The sequence below is a fragment of the Centropristis striata genome, chromosome 13, assembly GCF_030273125.1.
Source record: "Centropristis striata isolate RG_2023a ecotype Rhode Island chromosome 13, C.striata_1.0, whole genome shotgun sequence".
NCBI lineage: Eukaryota > Metazoa > Chordata > Actinopteri > Perciformes > Serranidae > Centropristis > Centropristis striata.
Window position 1 is genome coordinate 9,567,678 of NC_081529.1, and position 11,343 is coordinate 9,579,020.

Consider the following 11,343-nt stretch of genomic DNA (forward strand, 5'->3'; position numbering starts at 1 on the left):
TTTATACAGTCTATGCCAATGACTCAGCAGGTGTTTACATAAAACAAACAAAAAGTAACATCTTATGAGAATCACTGCTAATGCTAGCATGCCACGTGACCTAGCTTCCAATTTAAAGGTAAAAAGCTAACCTAACAGGCCCCCTGTATGTTGAATGTTTGAAAGCACACACAGCCTAAATTGCTTACAGTGCCTTAGAGGGTGCTGTCCCAGCTGCACACTATTTCTGAGAGTGCACAGCCTTAACCTTGAGCCTGAGTATTATGGCCTTCGGCGCCATGTGTGTCTGTGTGTGTAATAAAAATGGTAAATGCCATTTCACACAGTATATAGCAGGAGATGCAATTAATGCATTAGCAGCCTCACGCCTTCTCCTGTCACACGCAGGGTAACGCTGTTAACGTGCTGTTAGCATCGCATCGACCTTCTTCTAACCACAGTCAATGCAGTTATTAGGTTAACAGACAGTTAAAGATTATGTGTGTGTGTGTGTGTGTGTGTGTGTGTGTGTGTGTGTGTGTGTGTGTGTATGAGAGAGAGAGAGAGTGAATGAGCATGTGGGGGTGTGTAGACCAAGGTTATAATAGTTTGGGATTTTTTTTCATTAGTTTTAGTTTTAATTTCGTTGTGATTCTTTGTTTTCAAATTCAATTCGTTTTAATTAGGTTTTAGAGTGAGTTTGCTAGTTTTAATTAGTTTTTATTTTTTGTAATGGAGTATTTGTTGGGTGTCACAATAAATTTTGCCTTTATTTCCTTTGTCTGATCCATCTCAGCCCCAATAAATTTATGAAGTCATAAAACCAGATAGATGAAATAGATTTGATATCAACCAAAAAGGTTTATGTATGAAAAAAGTTGACAAAGACGAAAATTATGGACAATTTCACAATAATCTTACTTAGTTTTAGTTCGTTTTGTAACCTCACAAGAAAGTTTCAGTTAGTTATTGTTTTTATAAAAACTCCCGTTTATATTTTTATTTCAGTTAACGAAAATGTTTTTTCAATTCTAGTTTTCATTATTTCTTTAGTTTTCGTTAACTATAATAACCTTGGTATGGACTGACCCACTGCTGCTGATCTCCATTGAAGCACAAAATATGTATTATAGTGTGGTTGCCTGAAAGCTCTGTATTACCAGGACAAATCTCCAACACGGCAAAGTATTTTTATGTTGTCAGTCACCATCCATAAGGTTAAGTCACGGATAACAATAACCTCTAGAGGAGAAAGCTGAGAATGGGAACCAGAGTGGAAAACACTCCACCGATAAGAAGAATAGGAAATAATAATCTTGACTTCTTGACTTAAAAGCCGGTCACAAGCTATTCCACCACTTGTCTCGAGGGTTTAGGTATTAACAGAGAGACAAATCCCCTCCTTACAAGGACAACTGAATATTCAACCTATTGATCCCACTTCACTTTGTCCTTCATTGATCAGGCTAATTGACCCTGAGCCGTCAGAGCCGAGGAGAGGACGACTTAGAGCAGCGAGAGACATTAAGAAAGGCTTCCTACTGATGAGGAGGGTTAACTATACAAACAGGCCCTGACTAAACCTGACAGTCAGAGCTTCACAGAGCAGCTACACAGTCCAGTGGAAACACAACCGCATAAAACCTCATCATGTCACATGAAATTAAATCTATTTTCATGTGTACACTTCATAACAAACTGTACACGGGGGCAGTGTCAGCTAGGATTTTAGAAATACTGAGCTTATCAGTCCAAAGTGACTAACCAGTTCTGATTTATGTCAACAAAATCAACCACGATTCCACTGGTGGAAAGTAACTAAGTACATTTTCTCAAGTACTGTACTGAAGTGCAATTTTGAGGCACTTGTACTTTACTTGAGTATTTCCATTTCATGTAAATTTATACTTCTACTTCACTACATTTTGAGGCAAATATTGTACTTTTTACTCCACTACATTTAACTGACAGCTTTAGTTACTTTACAGGTTGAGATTTAACATAAAATATATGATCAATTTAAAGTGATAAGACTTTTTTTAAATTAAATCTTATAACAGTATATTAAGTAATTGAATGAGCTCTGTTTTGGTCAAATTAAAACACTGCTTACATAAAAGCATCATATATCATACATTTAGAACATATAAAACAGTCTGAGTGGGTCCATTCTGCATAACAAGTACTTATGCTTTTGATACTTTAAGTACATTTTGATGCTGATAATTTGTACTTTTACTTAAGTAAGTTTTGAATGCAGGATGTTTACTTGTATTGGAGTAATTTCACAGTGTGGTATTAGTACTTTTATTGAAGTAAGGTAGCGGAATACTTTTTCCACTGCATGATTCATAAGATCATTCGGTGATGCAAACAGGTCAATCATTTCTCTGCTTTCTCCAGGAACTGCGTCTGGATGACTGCGACTACTACATTAGCATGTGTCCAAAATACATCGATTTTGCTGTGATTTTAGAGAGTAAAAATGAAGCTGAAATAACTACATCACTGTGGCAATTTGTGAAAAGTCTTAATTCATGCTTTTTGGAATACTTGTTATTTTAATGGAATTCGGCTCAATCTGGGCTTTTGTACAGTTTTCAATTGAATATACCATATATGACAAAGGATTATGAAATCGGTCCAACGTCAAGAGACAAAAATAAATTAAAAATGCACAGCCTTATTGGTGGAATCCAGCAGACTGCTATACCTTTTTTGTATCTGAATCCAGACCTGTGAACATCTGCTCCCTGTCTGTCTGATGTCCCTCTGCGGGGCTCTTTAATGTTCAGACATGTCTAGACAATAAAAACAACCAGTTGGCACATTAAACAAAGTGCAGCCATCCATTGGTGCCTGAAATAATAAATAGGCACCATGAATCTGATGCTCCGTCTTCCCTTCTTCACATGTGGCCTTTCCCTGCTTCAAGGTTGCAGACAATAAACAAGAAAATGCAGAATAATAGCTGAGTCTACAGTGTGCAGTGAATCAGGAGGACTGTAGATAATATCCCTGCTCAATTATTAAATCCTCAGGTGACATGACCTTTATTAACCCAGTAAAAATTCCATTAAAGTAGTCCTCTGTCACCCTCTTTTTATTATAATTCTAATTAATCAGTGTCACAAAGTATCTCCCAGAATTTACCCTCAATTCCATTTTCATTTGTAAAGAGGCACAAAAGAGACAATCCAATTCCAATCTAGACATTGTTAGTGGTCATTATGCCAGGAGACCAGTCTGCTGCTAAATCTGTCGTCGTGACTCACAGTGCAGCATTTCTGCAAAGTAAAAAGGACAATGTATCATTAGAAAATATTATTCCGGCTCCTACGACATTTTTTGAAGCCTGATTTCTCTGATTTCTCTAATTCTCCTGTGGTATAATTAGTGTGTCAGAATGCTACTGTATTGGTCATTGCATGGCTGCATTTCCCACGTCACAGCACACACTGTCTGAGGCTGACGTGTTAGCGGGTTTAGAGCTCTTTGAGTCCCATTAATGAAGTCTGACGGTGGCGGAGGGTGACTGACAACAGATGGGAGGCTCTGTCACAAACATGACATGCCCACCGATCACAGATTAGAAAGCAACACAGTTCCACACTATATATTTGCTTCCTTCTCTGACTGGAATGACTGCTCTTTTCATCCAGGTTTAGCATCATCCTCTGGGGGAGTGAGCTGAGGTTTAAGCTTCTAAATGATGGTTAGTCCTGGCCATTGCACTAGAGGAGTGTTATGTGTGTTTGTGTAAAAGAAAGAAAGAATGAATGTTCAAATGCTGGAGGGTGATTATGCCAATGTCTGGTAATGTCTCTGGTTTGTGTATAAGCATTTTGCCTTAAAATTACTTTGTGTTTACAGACATAGAAAAAAAATGGGCTTTTTAGCATCTGACATGCAGATGGCCTATTTCTGTCAAAGCATGTTGATTTTGACGACAAATAACCTTGTTTATGGTTCAATAGTAGCACTCAAACAATATATGTGTATGTACTGTGTGTATGTGCTTATGATTGCCTCATGTTCTGAGTCACACTCGATGCATCATTTGTTAATACATTCAGCCTTAGGCAACAAGAGATGAAAAGGATGGTGAAATTCAAGTTATTTTCATAAACCTTATCTACATAATTCTAATGTAAACATTTCTCCTTTGTGTTCTTAAACCAGTGGACAGATATTAGTTTTACCACAATTGTAGAAATTCACTTGCCACAATTAGCATACCAATTCATTTGTTAACATGAATCACTGATGCACTTTGCTAACAACACTACCTAGCTAGCCCTAACTATAGCTGGAGAAACATCATGGTATACCGATGACTCTGCAGTTTTCAAATAAAACAAACAAAAAGTAACATGTTGGGGAAATCCAGGATAACTAGAGTCCCCCAAAAATGTTTGTCACTAGCCAAAATTAGCATCCCAATTATTATGTTAACTCGCCTTAGCTAGTTAGCTAGCCTTAACATTACGGGGTCATCCCTATGTTACCCCGGACCTATGTTACCCCGGACCTATGTTACCCCGGACCTATGTTCCCCGTTTTTCCCAAAAATGGTCCTATATTCCCCTGTAGCAATACATACCGGGGAACATAGGACCCTTTTTCAGAAAAAGGGTCCTATGTTCCCCACTGTTGCAGGGTTAGGGTTAGGGTTAGCTTGAGACCTGCAGGTTTGCCACCCCTGACCTAATCTTTCCTCGTCTAGGCCTATTTGCATATGCGCGTCAAACAGCCCATAGGCCTACATAGACCTATTTGGAATCTGAAAGTAATAGTGGAAAAAGCAACAGTGCGGGGAACATAGGACCCTTTTTGGGAAAAGCGGGGGAAAATGGTCCTATGTTCCCCAGTCTCATACAAAGAGGGGAACATAGGACCCGGGGAACACCACGCTCAACATTACCTGGTAAAAAAAATTGTTTGTCACTAGCCAAAATTAGCATCCCAATTAATATGTTAACTAGCCTTAGCTAGTTAGCTAGCCTTAACATTACCTGGTAACTGATCATTTAGCTTAGCACTCACACCCCAGCTCCTTGCATCCAAATATGGTCACTTTTGGTTCCAAAAAACAAGATTGTGACTGCCAAAATGCCACTTGAGGCTTTAAGGCCACAAACCAATGGTTGAGGTCACAGTGGTTATTTCACACAGTCTATGCCAATGACTCAGCAGGTAACAAAAAGTAACATCTTGTGAAAATCACTGCTAATGCTAACATGCCACGCTAACTAGCTTCCAAATTCCAGGTTCAAATACAAACAAGACAGGCCTACCAAATGTTAAATGGACAGACAGATTATATTGTTAATAGTTGATAACTAAAACTATGTGGGCTTGTAGTAAATAACTGTCAACACTCATGCATGGGCTACATATGAATATGTTACGTTTGCAATAGCCAAACCCTTTGCATTTCTTGTTCCCCATTGGTGGAATGCACTACCAGTTCCTTCCAGAGCAGGGGCGTCCCTCTCTACCTTTAAAAAAAACTCCTGAAGACCAAGCTCTTCAGAGAGCATCTTCTCTCCTTGCACAAATGCGAAAATTCTACCCCTTTTGTCACTAGCACTTATTGCTGCACTAATGGCCCTTATTACACTATATCTTGATTGTTCCCCTTTTTTCCTGTAAGTCGCTTTGGATAAAAGCGTCTGCTAAATGACTAAATGTAAATGTCAATAGAACATCCAAAGGCCTGAAGCCTAAACAGTGTTTTGTAATCTGATGCAATAATGTACAGAGATGTAAAGGATGTTGAAATTCATGTCGTTTTTTTTTATAAATCATTTTGCAAGGTGAAGTCAGCCGGTGTGCTAACCAGTGAATCTATCAACCATCCCTCCATCCATCTATCCCAATCCAATCCAATTCAGTCAACCATTCAATAAGCCAAAGGCTAAACATGTTGATGTAGGCAGTAAACCATAACTCAGACTCAAAGTCCATTGAATTCTGTCTCCTGGTACACATTTCCCTGCCATATGATGAAGCTGTTAAAAAGGTCCATCCCTGTTGTGTCCTTCAAGTCATCTTGCCTGCACTAAAAGAAATAAAATCAGCCCTAGTAATAATGAAATGGCATTAGCTGAGCTGCTACCTATGAACCATATCTCTGTCTGTCTGGGATTAGCCAGCCAGTCAAAATCATTTTGTGGACACACTGCAAAAGAAAAATGGTGGGGAGTAGGGCTGGAGATGAACAAGGGGGATCAATCAAGGATTTCCCTGCTGCCAAAAGACAGTGAGCGGACCAGTCATCATCCATAGTAGTGGCTGACTGATGGGAAAGGCTGAGAGGTGTCATGCATACTAGATGGTCTGGTGCTCCTTATTGTGCGGCCATTTATCATATTTGTTATATATGAATGGCATACCTGTTATAACAATGAAGAAAACTTCAACTTCAAAAAGTTAGTTTTTTTGGCTAGAAATCAGTACACAATGCCATGGATATATGGCTTTATACACTTCTATCCCAATTGACTGGTTGCTGTGGTAACCATATGTCAATCACAAGGTAGTCCCGCCCTAAAGCATTCCCTGCTTTATCATCTATTTTACTCGAAGTGGGACCATCATTTACAAAATGATCATCTTGCTGCATTGAAGAAAAATAGTGATTGAGACCATAAAGTCATTAGAAAATGTTTAGTGAGGTAATACATCAAGTGAGGAGAAGGGAGTGGCTACCTTTGATTGACAAGTCGCTACCATGCCACCTTTCAATTAGAATGAAGGTGTACTGATGCATGTTCTATAAAAAAACTCAAAACTAGACTTGAAATTGACAAAATTTAGAGGTTAAGGCACCGGGCCATAGGCTTTCATAAGTGTTGTAAGCTATGATGCAGATTTTAGTTGACGCCATGAATGCCATGCCACATATTAGCTGCGCGTTTTTACAATTCAAGAATACAATTTCCAATGGACCGACGCCAATGATAAATAAAAATGTACAAATATGTACAAATATTTTTTCATACAAATATGACTCCTCCCAAATGTAAAAAGTTTAAGGACAGACAGTAAGAATTAGCTAACAGATGACAGCTAACTCTATGTGGGGCATTAATGGACTATCGAGGAATATGACATGCTTGAGACAATAGCACAAAAAGTGTTTGTTTTCATATACAAATACATATACATTTTTTTCCTCATCTGGATCCTCAGTGCCTTGCCATGTCTCTACACTGTCAATCAATATGTGCTGTGTGTGAGTCTGTGAGTGTGTTTGTGTGCATGCGTGTCTATGTGCGTGTGTGTGCATGTATGTGTATGTGTACATACAGATGTGTATGTGGGGAAGGGAGGGGTGGGTTTTGTCATTTTTATTGTCTGTTTTTATTCTTTTTTTTTTGTAAAGCACTTTGTGTTGAAAAGCGCTATATAAATAAAGTTTGATTGATTGATGCAATATATACTTTAGCAGCAATTTCATGCAAACCTAATAAGAATAATTATTTCTAAATATTTACTTTGTATGGTATGCATGCTAGTGTGCATACTGTATGTGTGTCAGCGAGCAAAATGTGGTGTCACAGATTGCAGCTGGCACAAAGATGTTCATTTCATGTTAGTCATGTTGAAGCAATGCATCATGGGTGTGACCCCTGACCCCAATTGCAGGGAAGTGGGGTGTGTCACCATATGGTGCTGAGAGAATGATTGTGTATGTGTGTGTGTGTGTGTGTGTGTGTGTGTGGGGGGGGGGGGGGGGGGGGGGGGGGTTGTGTGTCAGAGAGCGAGAAAGAGAGGGAGAGAGTGACGGTTGGGATGATGAGACCCAGGGGAGTGACATGGCACACACACACACACACACACACAATAATGAGTATAAAACTCCTTGCAGATAAGATAATTGCATACATCCCATGAGTCTCTGTCTCTCTCTTTCACACACACACATTCACAGGGACACCAAATCATTCAGCTGGCCTGCCTATATCTATAAAATGCCAGAGACTTTGTGAGTCGGACTCTATGATGATTAATTCCCTCGCAGCTCCTGTCATACATCACAGCAGCGGAGCAGTGAGCTGAGCTCTGTGGATGATGAGACATGAAACCATCAGCACACCTCACTATTAATCCTCCTTTGATTCCTTTATACCCCTCTTCCCTATCCCTCTCTCTCTGTTCAAAGTAATAGGGGTCAATTTAACTGCAACCCAGCTGATAATTCTTCATTTTTAGCCATATATTAACCACCATATTAAAGAAAATAAATGCACATAGACTTCTCGCATGCACTCGTGCCTGCAGGAGGCTGCTATCCGCCCGGCCTGCAGGCTGCTCATCTCCGCTCAGTTCACTTGACTGAATCACACAAAGATGGAGGGGGGTGTATGACCCGTGGTTAAGCAGGCTGCTTCATAATGGATGAACACAGTCATTTGGACACGTCATTTCAGTATGCATGAGTGACGATTCATTACCAGCATTTGGTTTAAAAAAAAGACTGTATGTGAGCTAAACTAACTGAAATGATCATAAAGTGAGGTTTATAGTCATGATTGGGGAACATTGCAGCAAAGCTGAATATCATATGTGCATGGAGGGTATTTATCAAATATATGGGACCATGATGTTGCAATGCACTCACCACCTGAGACATGTGATCCCATTAGGAAACATAGAGTTTCTCCTACAGTCATAATGCAATCATAGCTGAGACAACTGGTTAAATTATCAATCTACCAAAAAATAATGGGCAACTATTAATAATTAGGTCAATTTTTAGCAAAAAATGCAAGGATTTGACACTTTTTTCAGTCTTACATTACAATAAAGTGAATATGTTTGTACTTGGATTACTGGCACAATAAATAAAATCTATTTGATGACATTGTCTCTGTCTCTAAGAAATGTTGATGTTAATTTTTCACTATTTCCTGATGCTTTAAACACCAAAGACATATTTGAATATTCAAGAAAATAATCAGCAGATGATATTAACTGCAATACAGTCTAAGATCACATATCAAAGTGTTACATTGCTATACTTTTTAGACAGCTGGTGCCATTCGTTTTTGTGACAGTATGAATAGCTAATAAATACCATGATGTCAGCCATGCTAAGGTTAGATCAGCTCCATTGTCTTTATATTGTCATGATGTACAGCCTACTGGGGCTTTCAATACTGCTACTGTAATAAAGCAGGAGTGGTGTCAGGGCTGACAAAACAAATGTTTAAAAAGATGATTGAATCGAATCGAGATTTACAATCGAAAGTAATGGAACCGTGGATTTCGAGAGTGGTGTTAGTAATGAGTTAGTTGGCTGTGTGGCCCACAGCTGAAAGTACAAAATGAAATGTTTGTGTTTAACAGGAGCAGAGTCACATCAAATCACAGGATGATAATGTCCAGCCTGCTGTGTGGCCAAACCAGCTCACCTGCAGCCTCCGGCGCCGGATTATCCCCGAGTCATCCATGGCGTAATGAGGAGCGGCGGGGCTCCTGGTGGGGATTTCCCCTCACTAAAACAATCTCTTGACCCCCCTCTCCGATCTGTCTTTTAATCTGCGGCACCCACCGGTGCTCCAGTTCACACCCGAACCGCACAGCAGCAGCAGGGTCCTGGCGCACTCTGAGCCAAAAAGGGCGCACACAGTGTCACGTAGAAGAAGCCCAGGAAAATACACAAATGTCAAGCAGCCCCATTCTGTCTGTCTGGGTTAAAATGTCTCTAAAACAACAACTCTTCTCTCAACCCTACTTCTGACCCGTGTCCTGTGTCTCAGGGTTGCCAGTCATGCTGCTCTCTCTGCGGTCTGCGCTCCCTGCCGGAGCATCCTTGACATTTTGCCAGAGGTTTTGTGCGCTTCGATGCTGTCCAGCCGAGAGACAGGAGGCCTGAACAATCGCTGCAAACACAATGTACATGCAGGATCAGCCGGACCGGAGTTCTTCTCTTGTTGCACAGGAATCTCCTGAAGAAACGTGAGCTTCTTGGTCACAAAGGACAACGTGTTCAAAGCTCAGCGCAGGCGAAAACAACCAGGCGATGATTTTACACACTACTGCACCGTAGCTATAGTTGAGCCGCGTTGCTCCGAGACGCGCTTCATCCTTGAGCCCCTCGGTCGGGCTGACATTGCCGCTGATTCGCCGCGGAGGAGCCTGTCCGGTCCCGTCAACATCAGCGGGAGTGAGGAGAGCGAGTCCCGTACTCTTTAAAAAAAACACTTAAAGTTGAAACTCTCGTCCGTTTCATTCACCCAGTCGTTGCTCCTCAACCTTCACTTCCTCTCAAACTGGTGACTGGACGGGGCGACAGCAGCAACGCGATATTTGTAACCCCTTCCTGGGATTCCCTCTCGCCCCTCCTCCTACAGCGCTCCTCTTCACATGAATGAAGGAGCATCGACCCGGTTCCACACAGCTCACACAACATGGGACCAGGCTCTTTAAACACACCATGAAGAGCCATTATTCAGTTCATAGTTCAAGCTCACATTTCGAGCTCTTCAGACGACAATGTGCAGATTAATATAATGTGTGAATATGTGTGTGTGGAGGCCGGTTGGAGCCTCGTTCAGCACCACAGACAGCGACACGGAATTTACTGTAAACCGACACTTGCTGTGGGAAAGTTGCCTTTCAGTAAAATGCCATTTGGGAAGAAAAGGAATAGAAACATGAAGGGAGAACACCATCATTAAAAGACAAACAACAAATAGAAAGATGACAGTATATTCTATAGTTAATTTAAGAACCGTTTCCATAACCATCTGGAGTCCATCTATTTATTGAAAATACACATGTTTTATTTACAGTAATAACTTTATTTATATATCATATGTAGACAAGCTGAGAAAGCCAGTTAAAGTGCAAACATAGGAGCTTTCACAGTGCGCCATTTATGTTTGTAGACAATTTTTAAAATGTGACTTTTCTTTCTACAATGAAAACTATTACTGTTTTTAATCTACATGAAAATAGACTGTCTGTAGTTTTATTATTTATTATTTTTTTCTGCTTATTTTGTGTGTATAAATGGTACATTTCCATAGACGCTTGTGTCTTTTGTTTGTATTTTGGGTTCCTGGCAGCTTTATACTTTGTTAATTAAAATAAAATGAAAAATCTGACCGATAGACAGTTTGTGTGGAGAAAAAGGAGCCATGCATGTGATGTAAGGACAGACTGAAAGATGCTAAACAGAGACAGAAATTAATGCAGAGGAAGTTGACAAATTTGAACCAAAATCTCCTGGACTTCAGAGGTTTAAAGTGTATACGTTACAGTATGTAAACAGTTTTAAGAATAAGATTTCCTTTATTAGTCACAAAAATAGTGGAAGTAAGGAAAAAAAGTCAAAACAACAGGGAAATT

The 11,343-nt window shown here is 40.0% G+C and overlaps 1 protein-coding gene across 1 annotated transcript in view; it reads right to left on the reverse strand.

Annotated features, from left to right (window-relative positions):
• LOC131983103 (microtubule-associated serine/threonine-protein kinase 1-like) overlaps window positions 1-10,247 on the reverse strand; it is a 72,375-nt gene extending 62,128 nt beyond the window's left edge. The window contains exon 1 of the mRNA XM_059347702.1: window positions 9,402-10,247. Coding sequence (XP_059203685.1) covers window positions 9,402-9,440 — 39 coding nt within the window. The 5' untranslated portion in view covers window positions 9,441-10,247. The remainder of the gene's footprint in view (window positions 1-9,401) is intronic.
• Window positions 10,248-11,343: the final 1,096 nt, after the last annotated feature.